We start from the raw sequence: 12,500 nt of genomic DNA, 5'->3' as shown, positions 1-12,500 counted from the left end.
TCAGAGCTGGGATGAGTTCTCCAAACTCAGGCCGAGTAAGACAGGAAAACTGATCCTGAAGAGAGATTGACAGGTGCGGTGAGCAGTTTTGCAGGAGGATGGATTCATGGATGAAAAGGAAAATTTCCACCAGCCAAAATTATTTGCCAAATTACTTGCCAAATTCAGCTGAGGGCAAATATGAGAAAGGAGAAAACATAAAGCAGAAGGATTTCAGCTATTCCATGGATGGAATGTTCAACCAACCCCAAACAGAGTTGTTCATACATGAAGAAAAAAAATCCAGGAATTTTCCTGCTGGCCTGGACAGAATTGATTTTATGCCAGTGTTCAGCCAAGACCCTGACCTAGGACCTGCACCTGGGGCCAGAAGGTCATGTCCTGGCTCTGGGACATGTCCATGGACACCAGGGACCCTTCCAGGCTGGCGCAGCCCTGGGCTTCTCCTGCCTCTGGAGCTGGAAATGGGGTGAGGCTGGACCCCCCTTATCCCAGTGAGCTGCCTATGGGATCAAGCCCTGAGGGAGCAGCCTACGCTCAGCCCCTGTTCTGCAACAGGAGGGGCTGTGCTCAGTGAAACCCCTGCCCGCTGGGCTCCCATCCCCAGGCCCTTTCCCAGCTGGACGCTGCACAAGGATTGAAGAAGGGCAGGAGTCAGACCTGACCCGGCTGCTGAAGTTCCACCTTCGCAAAGTCAGAGCTCAAAGGCGATGAAAAGGTCCATTAATAAGATTATTGCCATTCATTTTGATATCTAAATCTGTGCCAGCAGGCATAGCTATCAGATATCTGAATTCTTGTAATGAAAGTGCTCCAGGGATACCGCAAACCCCACTGAAGTCCCAGCTTTTTACCTCTGCAGCCCACCTGCTCTGCCAGCCAGGCTCAGCCCCATTCCTGCCTACAGTGTGTGTCCATGTGGATTTTAAACCCCAGCCCTGGCTCCCTGCAGCGTGCTCTGCTGCTCAGAGACCTCGGGCTGGCGATGCCCTGCCTGGAGCCAGCCAGAGCGAGCAGCGGCAGCCCCGATAAATCCACTTTGCTCCGTTCCTGCTGGCTTCACACCCCATCGAGGAGTGCACGGCCAGCTGTGTGCAAGGGATCCCAAAGTGGGCCTGCCCTGCATCCCTGTGGCCGGGCACAGTGTCCTATGTGGGCAGGGGGCACAGTGTCCGGTGTGGGCAGGGGGCACAGGGTCCCACGTGGGCCGTGGTGCCATGCCCAGGTCCCTCCCGGCCGCAGCCCCTCCTGCTCCCCACGCCGGGCTGTGCTGACGCGGGGATCGCCCACGTGTTTTCCTTTCCATCACCCCTGGTTTAAAAGGCCCATGGGGAACGATGGGACCAAGGGCAGGAAGGCTCCCGCTCCCAGGGCAGGCGATGAAATGCACTGGAATAAATGGCTCCTTTCAAAGCAGAGCTGGAAAACACCACGTTGATCCAAGGGTTCCGAGCGGCTTTTCAATAGCCCGTCCCGCGGGGTTCAAAGGGTGCTCTTGTCCGAGCTGGAACACGGCCCTGAGCAGCCCCAGCCCTTGGATACTCACAAACACACATGCCTTGCTGCCTCCCTCCCCCTCTCTCCTGTGGAAACTTCCCCAGATAATTGATCTTTTCAGGAAAAGAGAATAACAGACTCGAGGTCCCATCCTCTTGCTGCAGGAGTCAATGGGAATTTGGCTAATGACACTCCCGGGAGCAGAGTGAGCCTTCGATTTCCAATAGGGAAGCAGCTCCGGGCTGCAGGAGAAGGTTTAATGCCGTGCTGGGCTGACACGGATGGGGCTCAGCCTCGGGCAGCCGTGCACGGGACCCTTCACATGGAGCTTCTCCCAGCGGCTGGAGAAGACCTCCAAGATCACAGAGTCCAACCTTTGCAAACTTCTCTGCCAGTATTCCCTGCAGAGAAGACACAGCCTTACTGGGAGCTGCAGAGGCTTCCCTGGGGGGTCAGGCCCCCTGGCACTGCCTGGTCCCCCATGTCGTGACCCCCTCTGCAGGAGATGCCCCTGGCACACCGGTGCCCACCACTGCACAAACTCTCTCCACAATGAAAAACAGGTGATTTCTCTAATATTCCCATTGAAAGCAATGGGATGGCCTGAAGAAAAAAGTGTTATCTAATCCACACCAAGAGATGTGGTCACAGTTCCCACATTTTTCCAGGAAAGCTGTGCACCAGCAGTTCTGATGTGCACACACTCGGAGCCGGTGTGTTGAGCCAGTGCCACTGAGAGCTGCTCTGCACAACCTGATTTTGCTGCTTTTTACCATGACAAAGGACTCGGGTTCCTATGAATAAATCTGTAACTAGACCACACACGATTATTAGGCTCCGTACCAACTGTCCCTCATTAATGATTCACAGGAGCCATTAGCATTTTGAGGCAAACAAGGTGTACTTAGTTAGCGGGACACGACCCAGCTGTCATTAAATTATATCTATGATTAATGATCTTCAGAGGCAGAGCTCCGAGCCTGGGCGAGGGTGAAGGGACAGGGAGGGGGGTCGTGGCTGGCAGTGGGATGCCGCAGGGCCCCTCAGATACAATCATGGAATGGTTTGGGCTGGAAAAGCCCTCTGAGACCATCAAGTCCAGTCATTCTCCCAGCATTGCCAAGGCCACCACTGCCCTGTGTCCCCAGGTGCCACATTCACACGGCTTTGAAATCCCTCCAGGGACAGGGACCCTACCCTGCCCTGGGCAGCTGTGCCAGGGCTGGACAGCCCTTTCCATGAAGGAATTTCTCCTAACATCCAATCTGAACATCTCCTGGCACAACTTGAGGCTGTTTCCTCTTGCCCTCTTGTGTGTTACCCAGGAGCAGAGAGAATTTGGGTTTTTTTACAGAAAACCTGATACCTCCTCAGCAACTGCAGATTGTGATCAAAAGTGGTTGAGGAAACACAGAGCCAAAGGTTGAAGCTGAGGGATGGGTGACAGCAGTGTCAGGGCAGGCACGGCCAACAGCTCAGGAAAAATGGTACAACATTCAGAGAGAAAACATTATTTTTGCTGCCAGATTTTAATTTAATTAGGGATTGTTTGGGTTTTGTTCTTTTGAATGTGGTTTGTTTATGGCTGTTGGTGGAGAAGTCTCACTGCCATGGCAACGTGCAGCAAACACACACGGGAGAGCGCTGGGAGCGCTTTGTCACGGGCTGTCACTCACCTGCCAAGGGAAGGGAAGGAGCTTCCAAGCAGCAGAACATGGAAAACTCTCAGAATAAACCCGGACTGGAGCAGTGACAAGTTATCTGCGCTCACCACAACTTTTCACAATGCTCATACGTAAATGTTGACAGGACAGAAGGGAATTAAATGAGGCTGTGGGAAGAATGTTGAGTTTCCATGTGAATTTGTTTTATCATAATGCTGTCGCAAAATCAGATTATTCTATTTTTTCTTTCTGGACAGACCTTGCAGACACTCTGCAATGCAATCAAGATTCATGTGTTTAACAAAAGTGCTCCAAAGTGTCTCCCCAGTGATTTGCTGTGGGAAAACAACCCTAAAATGCTGGGTCCCTCCCCCTTTTTTTTTTGTTTGTGGGAGGGAGGATGTTCTGTGGGCTATGAAAACACGCGAGTTGAATTAGCTGAGCAGGAAAAGCAGGGAGGCATTGCTGGGGCCAGCTGGGTCAGCGGGCAGGGAGGCAGGAGGGCACAGTGCTGGGCTGAGAGCAGCACAGAGCTGCTCCTGCAGCGGCGGCCAGCGAGTGGCAGGGCTGGGCAGGATCTGATCATTTGTCCTGCAGGCGGGAGCTCCCGGGGGGGAGGCTCAGCCTTGGCTGTCTGCAGGGACTTGTGCCCTTCAGCCTCCCCTCGGTGCTGGGGTCGCAGCGACAAGGGGGCAAAGGCAGGGCTTTGGGAGCACCCCGTGTTCTCTCTGTGACCTGGCTACTCTGATAAGAGGCAGCAGACGGGGCTGGAGTGACAGGACATCACTCCTGGCTGGGCAGCATCCGCAGGTGTCCCCATCGCCGTGGGGACAATGTCCCTGTGCAGCCCCTGCCGGACCCGCCTCTGCCTGGCCGCTCCATCCCCGCTTTCAGTGCTCCAGCCTGGGACTTCCCTTCTCCTGGGCCTGCCCGGCCCTCGGGCAGTGCTGCTCCAGCCCCGCTGCTTCCAGCCTGGCCTGGAAACTTTATCCAAGAGTAACCTTTAGCTTAGAACAAAACACAGTTTTAGTCTATGGGAACGCCAAAACCCTAAACTGAAACCCCAGCAATGGTTAGTTCTGTGCAGAGACTCCCTTTATGTATTTTTCCCACCTGTGCCCCCGCGATGTCCCTGTTTTCCAGCACAGGTGGCACGGCTCTGTGCTGCTGTCCATGCCTTTGCTTTTAAGAGAGTGCTGTGGTTCACAGTGTCACCTGTTCAAACATGATGTGACATCCTTGTGGCTGCTCCCACGGCCACGGAGTGAGGAGAAAACTTGCCATCAACTTCAGTGGATAAAACCTTTGTAACTAATTTATAGCTAATTACTTTGTTAATATTCGACTCTTTATAAGCTGTCCCAAAAGGCAGCAAATGTCAGGAGGGGGCACTCAGGGCTGTGCCCTGCAGCAGGACACTGGGCTGGGGACACCGGGCTGGGGACATGGGGGTCCCACTGCCAGCGTGGGGGAGGCCATGGGTTGGTGCTTGGCACCACTGACCTCGCGCGGGTTTGTTAAAACCTGATCATCATAAGCATCCTTCCACAGGATTCCAGCATCACTGAGGCTGGAAAACCCTCCAAGGTCATCGAGTCCAACCTGTGACCAATCCCCACCTTGTCCCCAGCCCAGAGCACTGAGTGCCACGTCCAGGCCTTCCTTGGACACCTCCAGGGGTGGGCACTCCACCAGCACCCTGGGCATTCTTCCCCTCTGGGAACAGCTGCCTGTCTTTGCCACCAGCAATGTCCCTGCAGCTGCTCTGCCCATGACACATCCAAAGGCAGCAGCAGCTCCCAAAGTTTGAGCTTCCTGGAGGGGATCTTCCTCTCCGCTGTCCCCACAGGGTGGAGGAGCCACGGGGCTGATGAAGGGCAGATGGAGAGGTGGGGACAGGGATGGGGAGGTCACTGGTGTTGGTGGCAGTGCCGTGGGGTGGTGGCAGTGCTGTGAGGGTGGTGGCAGTGACGTGAGGGTGGTGGCAGTGCCGTGGGGTGGTGGCAGTGCTGTGAGGGTGGTGGCAGTGACGTGAGGGTGGTGACAGTGCTGTGGAGTGGTGGCAGTGCCGTGGGGTGGTGGCAGTGCTGTGGGGAGGTGGCAGTGCCGTGGGGAGGTGGCAGTGCCACAGGGTTTTTCCCTTGTCCCCAGGCCCAGCGTCAGCGGGGGGGAAGTGAGAGTGGTGGGGCTGGAAAAGGCAGAAGTGAACTTCATGTGACTCCAGCCAACACCCTGGCTGGAGGTGACACCCTGTCACTGAGGCACATGTGACAGTCACAGCCTGGTTACACGAAACCCCAGGACAGGGACCATAGGAGCCAAGCCAGGCAGAGATGTGTTACAGCTGCCAGGGTACCAAGGGCTGGGAAAATTCATGATAAAGGTGATCAGCTCCTGCCCCCAGAGGCTGCCCATTCCCAGGCACCCCCCTGAGGCATGATCACCTCTTTACATGGCCCAATTAGAAGGCTGATGAGATTTTTGGTCACTTTTTGGCACCCTCCTAATCTCCTGCCCAAGACATGGAAGATGCTGCTCTGGAGAAACACCTGGAACTGCACTGCCAGGGAAAAAACGTCTGTGGCCGGTGCTGCCAGGCTCCGTGTCCCATGTAAAATGTGTAAATCCTCATCTCATCTCCAGCCTGCAGCCCCCTCCTCAGCCCCCAGCCCAGCACCAGGGTCTGTGTCCAAAATCAGCCGTAAGTCCTTACTGGTGTCTTTCTCCTGTCAAGCACCAAGGAATTGTGCATTCCTAAGGCACTTCCCTTTGTAATGAAGTTCAGGTGCCATTTTTCTTCTGAAACACGGGATACACCCATGTTTCTGCTAAAAACAATAAATGTTGATTATTTGGTGGGGCAAGAGGTTGGCAGGAGAGACACACGAGGCAAGGTGCAGCTGAGGCAGCAGAGCTGCAGCACCTCCTCCGAGCTGGCAGGTGATGCAGAGCCAACCCAAGAAGTGTTAAATAACAGGGCAGTGGTGCCGCGGCCGCATCGCTGGGAGGGTGGAGGCTGTCGCCAGAGTATAACAGGTTTTAAATTGGAGGCCTCTACTTAAACCCCACAGGAAATGAGAGGGGTCACAGCAGCAAAGATTGCACCACTCTTATATTACTTTAAAAGACAATCTAATTTCTCCGTCACAAATTGCAGCCTTTTTTTGGAAGATGTCTTTGACAAAAGATGTCATAGTTCGGGGCCATGGCTGTGTGAGAGCCCCGAGCTGTGCTTGGCGTTCCGGGAGTGTGTGTGGAGCTGTGGCATTTCCCTGCAGGGCCAGGCCGGGGGGCTGAGTGGGGAAACACGAATTGCAATGGGGAGACCCCCACAAGGCCAGGGTGGGGGTTCCCACTCGGAACACAGAGCAAGGGCGTGCCGGGCTGCAGGGTGGGGGACCCTGAGCTCTCAGCACCCACCCACCCACCCACCCCCGTGGCACAGGCAGGGTGGGCGCCTGTGGGCAGTACCAAAGTCCTGTGCCAGGCCTTGCTCCGGTGCCCCAATCCTGCTGGCAGAAAATCCTGACCACGCTTAACAAACAGAATAAAGCACCTCCTTGGCTTGCCCGGAGCCCTCCCGGCTTGCCCGCGCCGGGTGTTCCCCACAGTTTGTCACAGTGCTCTGGAAATACCAGATGGGTCATGGAAAGAGGAACGTCTGCAGCACACAGAGCTCTGCCTCTCTCTGTGGGTGGAAGCAGAAACCCTACAAACACTTCTGTTTTCTCCCACAGCTGGAGGGAGGCTGGGGATGGGCTGGGGCTGGTGGGGCCTGGCCACGGAGCAGCAGCTCCAACCGAGGGTGGGACAGTCACGCTGGGGTTGCCGCAGGGTCAGGGCAGCCCCTCTCAACCCGTGACTTCTCCTCATCCCTGTCCAGCGACCCACACAACCCAGCCCAAAAACCACCCAAGCCAACTGTGAGCCAGCCTGGCCCAATTTAACCCAACTCCATCCAGTCCCAACCAACCCCCAACCCAATCCCATTGCCTCCCCACCACTCCTCACCTAACAGCCCATCATGCCATGGGCTGGATTTCACCTTAATTCTCTAAAAGCTGGAAAACCCTAAGAAATAGTGGAGGTGATGCAAATTAAATTTAATTCTCCTACACACATCTTAGAAGTTTTCCCTTTTCTGCCGCCTGTAACATTTACTGTCTTGCTCAAAATAGCCAATTCTAGAAGTTTCGGGGTTTTTTTTCTTTTTCTGGAGAAGGTGCACTCTTGAAATCATTGCTTGTATCAGGGCAGTGTTTTCTGCTGGGACACGACAGCTTCCAGCAGGGCACATTCCAGCCCTGTGAGGAGACAATTCCTGGTGTTGCCGCTCTCTCTTCCAGGTGTCAAAGGAGCCAGGGCAGTTTCTCAAGAGAGCTGAAGTTTTTACCTGTCTGCCCCAGCCAGCACAGAGGGGCCAACCTGAATGACAGCAAGGGCATGATCACCTCTGCTGGGCCAAAGTATTTGTACATCCTCTGTAGAACACAAAACCCCAGCAATGCAGATGCTCTGTGGGCTGAAGCTTTTACATTTGAAATGATATTTCGTATTTCCATTTTTTCAGTAACTTATTAATTTGTGAGCTTAACAGGAGCGTGCCCTGCGCCATGTGTCTCAATTGCATCGCATAAATGTTTAACACTACTGGAAAGCAATAATTTTCTAACCCAAAAAATAGCGTTACAGAAATTAAACAATTGCTAAGTGACCACAGTGCTTTTTCATGAATCCCATCTACTTTATTAACCCGAGATAAGCCAAGGGAGCCAATTACAGTGCACTAAACTGTGCCGTCAGCTGCCTGGGAAAGGCCATTATATTTTCAGCTTCTGTGTAGTTTCAATGAGAATTAGAGTTAAATGTGTATTTTGAATGCAATGGGTTATTACTATGAAGTTAATCATACCATTACTTTTTATTGTGGGGCTGTAGAAGTTTAAGGGGACCCTGAGAGGGCGCAGTGAGAGCAGCCCCTGCTGCTGCCCAGGCCAGTGGGGTCAGCACCGGGCTCACAGCACCCTCCCAAGTCTCCCCAAACTGTGTCACTTGTAGAATTTGCACTTGACTTTTGCAAACATTAAATGTTCTTGTCACCGAGAACTAATTAAGAAATCCGGGCCACTATTGCCGAGCTAATTCTGTTCGGGTTGACTGCATGTTCAAATCTGACTCTGGATGCTCATCTAATGTGTACTGTGACCAACTATTGCGGTTGGATTAAGGTAATTACCTAGCTCAACACTTTTCTGAAACATTTTACAGTAATGGAATCCGAAGCTTTTATGTGCTTCTCCATCTTCACTTCAGAGGATTGGGAGTGTGAAGCTGTGCTTGAGGATGGAAAAGCCAAAGCCCAGCTTATCACCAGCCTTCGGGGCGGCTCAGCTGGGCTCAGACTCCTGATTCCAACGGGGCACTGCAGCAAAAGGCTCTGGAAAGGAGGGGGCAGCCGGGGGGGTCGGGCTCTGCTCGCAGGGAACAGGGACAGGAGGAGAGGGAACGGCCTCAGGCTGGGCCAGGGGAGGCTCAGGGTGGACAGCAGCAGGAATTTCCCCATGGAAAGGGTGCTCAGGCCTTGGAAGTGCCCAGGGAGGTTTGGAGTGCCCATCTCTGGAGGTGTCCAAGGAATTCCTGGAGGTGGCACTCAGTGCTCTGGGCTGGGGACAAGGTGGGCATCGGGCACAGCTGGGACTCCATGGGCTGGGAGGGCTTTTCCAACCTAAACAATTTTGTGAATTTCACAGACCGTGGGAAGAGCCTCAGCATTGGCAAGAGAGAGGCAACCTGCTTTGGATCTGGGAAACCAGTGACCCTGGGACTCATCATGATTTTTCAGGAAAAGTGAAAAATGGGGAATGTCTTGTGGGAATAGCCAGAGAAAGGCAAGTCATCAGAAGCAAGAACCCAAATTTAAATAGAGGCAGTAACAGAAGAACACAACAGATCTCTCCCGGGAAGAGAAGACCTTTGGTCTATTGCAGAGAGATGGAAGGACAGCCACAGCCCTCTCCATGCTCCACAGCCAACACACTCCATCAGCTGAGCCTGGGCTGCACCCCCTCGCCCTCGCCCTCCCTGTCCAGCCGCTAACAAGGGCCATTTATGATGGTTCTCTCCGGGATGGGGCTGCTCTGCCTCGGGAAATTGGATTGCGCTTATTCCTCATTCGCCACAAATTGGGCAATAACTTTCAGGCACTACCCCCGAGCTGGACTCGAGGCAGCCACCTAGAACAGAAAGGGCCTCTCAAGGCCATTGCTAGTGTCCTGAAAGATCCCATCTCTAACTGGCCTGGGTACGGGAGGCTCGGGGTGCCAGTATTCGTTAGGTGCTACTGATGCCTCTTCTTGGTCTTAAAATCAAGAGTCAGACATGGTTAGAAGGGAAAAAGGGATTTTACCTTGGTATTTATTTTAAGGATCCTTAGGTGCACACGTCCAGGTCGAATGCACATCAAAGCACCCTGCCATGCACACCCCCAAAAGACCTGGTATCACATTAGAGGTGTTACTAATTAGCAGATCTATCAAAGATTCCCCAATGAGAGGCTCGAGTGAGCCCCTCTCCCCAAGGTGCCTTCCCCTGGATGGTTCTATCTCAGTTTACAGAATGTGTTCTGGAGAGGACCTTGGGCTCTGGGGCACACCGATCCCCAGCTACGAAGCTTCTGAGATGTTGAGTCTCCCAGCTGAACAAACAAGTCCAAGAATGGAGGCAAAAAGCACTGAGAATACAGAAGTTGTAAAACCGTGTAACAGGGGTATAAAAGAAAAGCCAAAAATCTTCATGGCATCACTCCCACCACTCCCCCGAGTGATTGCAGCCGAGCTGAGCCCCAGCAGTGCAGCACAAAGCCAGGAACCTCAGGCAGCACGGTGCTGATGTGTGCTGGATTCTGCCCCCACAGAGCAGAACTTCCACTCAGATTGCTCATGTTCGTCACCTCCAGGCCCCCGGGAAGGATCTCGTGGTGGGGGTGTTGGGGTGCCTGTGCAGGGACAGGAGCTGAACTGGGTGATCCTTGTGGGTCTGTTCCAGCTCCGGATATTCCCTGATCCTGTGATCCACCCCCCACTCTGGGGTCTCTGGTCCTGACTGGCACAGACAGGATGGGCAGAGGCTCCAGGGCAGGAGGCAGCAGTGCTCATGTGAACATCACCAGGAGCATTTTTCAGCCCACATCAGATGTCCCCATCAAACCTAATTTTAAAAGGATTTATTAAAAAATACAGACCAACACAGATTCCAAGAGAAACCCAACCACCTGCAGGGGAATGGGAGCCCTCAGCCACTCCAGGATGAAAGGATGACCAATAATGAGTGAAACCAGGTGGACTGGGCCCTGTTCCTTGGTCTTCATGCAGCCATGACCAAGAGAAGGGATATCAATGCCAGGCTGGATGGGGCTTGGAACAAGCTGGGATAGAGGAAGGTGTCCCTGCCCATGGCAGGGGAGCGAACAGGATGAGACTTAAGGTCCCTTTCAACCCAAACCAGTCTGGGGTTTTCTATGATCTTGTAAATTCATCAATTATTATTCAATTTCCTTTTCTTCTCTCTAACATTCTGTGATCAGAGAGAGGGTACAACTACAATTTAGCCCTTTGGTAGAATTTACTTCAGTGATTAAAATAACTGCATGGAATTAGTGCAATTCTAACGTTGTTTTTTATCTTGAGTGGCAGAAAATCATTGCTCCTGGGATAATTCTTAACCTAACAGAGTGACCCCTATGAAATACATCCAAAAGTTTTATGATTTTCCCCCTTCATGCTAATTTAATGTAGCCCAATTGTTTAATCTTAAACCGAACACATTCCAAATAAAGTAATGCAGCTCACAACAAGACACTGCAGGAAATAATTAGGTTGCAAGTTGTGGAGGCTTTAATACGGTTGAAATTATATAACTATCTTTGCATTCCCTGTATGGTCCTATTAAATGCAGTCGGCATTGATGTCGGGAGCTGTCAGGAAGCAAAATGAAAAATAGTTTTAATAGCTGCTCTTTGACCTGTTTTATATTTTATGTCAATTATAACAGCACACAACCATGCATAATTATGAAGCATAGATGCATTAAAATGTACACATAATTTGTGTTCTTATGGCAACCGTTGCATTAGGATCTGGAAAACAAACGGATGACTTCCCATTGTGAAGTCGTTGGGATATGGACTCGCCGGAGTTCTGTCTGTCTGCTCGCTCTGAGGGATTGAAACCAAACATTCCGAGGGACAAACAGCACCAGCAGGTCAGTGTCCATCTGCCTCCTCGCCCGAGGCCCTGACCACAGGCCCAGCACTCACCTGGAGCAGTGAATTAAAGGAAACAAGAAGGATTTTTTCCTAAATTCATTTTGAACATCCCAGAACTCTCCGTCCAAGTCCATTCACCACGAGGGTTGATTACAAACTGCAGTCCCAGGCCTGTTTCCTTTGGTCGCCTCTTTCCTATGTGAAATATTTTTAAACTTCCTGAGCTGAGACACAGAGCAGGGGAGCCAGTTTAAAAAGTTATCTAAGCAAAACAAATGTTTCAGCAATTCCTTTGGGCTGCTGGGATGAAGTTTGGTACAGGGTTGGTGTCAATGTTGTGCCCATCCCCTGCCAAGAGCTCTCCACCTTTGGTCTTAATGGAGGGGCAGTAAGTGGTTTGATTTTTTAGGTGTTTTTAGTTTTTAAATTGCTTTGTTACATTTGGGTATAAATCAGAGAAAATCTAAGGGAAATCACTAAACCAGTTCCTTTTTCTTCTATTAAAAGAAAAGAAAAACAAACCAAACTTCCAGTCCCTGAGCTGCCCTTCTGGCAAAAGCTCGCTCAGCTCTGGGAAATGATGGCGTGAGTTCCTTGTGGAACGAGGTGGAGCGAGAGGGGTTTTAAGGTTCCTTCCAACCCAAACTATTCTGGGATTCTATGAAATACTTTTAAAGCTGATTCTGAAGATTTGCACAGAACTGATTGTCCTGCCTGAAGCAGGAAACCTGCACAAGACCCATTTCCTTGTCCCGGCTCTGAGGTGAGCGACGTGCACGGGTCTCCACCTTGATTTTAAACAGCACCTGCTCTCCTGGCTTCGCCCAGACCCACAGGGGAGCGTGGGCAAGGCTGGGGGCAGCTGTGCAGTGGATGAGCACCTGAGGAAGCCTGACCAGAGGAAAGGGTGTTCCCCCCTCATTTCTGGTGACAGGCGAGAGGAACAGCAGCAGGACGAGACACCTGGGCACAAACCCGACATTAATGAGGTTTCTGTCTGGTTTTGGATGAGCAGCGCTGCCCAGCACTCTGCTCGCTCAGCGGCAAGAGTGAGCCCCGGCAGTAAAACCCCCCAG

The 12,500-nt window shown here is 52.3% G+C and overlaps 1 protein-coding gene across 1 annotated transcript in view; it reads right to left on the bottom strand.

Annotated features, from left to right (window-relative positions):
* Positions 1 to 11,030: 11,030 nt before the first annotated feature.
* Positions 11,031 to 12,500, bottom strand: part of GPD2 (glycerol-3-phosphate dehydrogenase 2) — a 59,582-nt gene continuing 58,112 nt past the window's right edge. The window contains exon 17 of the mRNA XM_048309538.1: positions 11,031 to 11,133. Coding sequence (XP_048165495.1) covers positions 11,077 to 11,133 — 57 coding nt within the window. The 3' untranslated portion in view covers positions 11,031 to 11,076. The remainder of the gene's footprint in view (positions 11,134 to 12,500) is intronic.

The sequence above is a fragment of the Corvus hawaiiensis genome, chromosome 7 (assembly GCF_020740725.1).
Source record: "Corvus hawaiiensis isolate bCorHaw1 chromosome 7, bCorHaw1.pri.cur, whole genome shotgun sequence".
NCBI lineage: Eukaryota > Metazoa > Chordata > Aves > Passeriformes > Corvidae > Corvus > Corvus hawaiiensis.
This window is presented reverse-complemented; position numbering and strand designations above follow the sequence as displayed.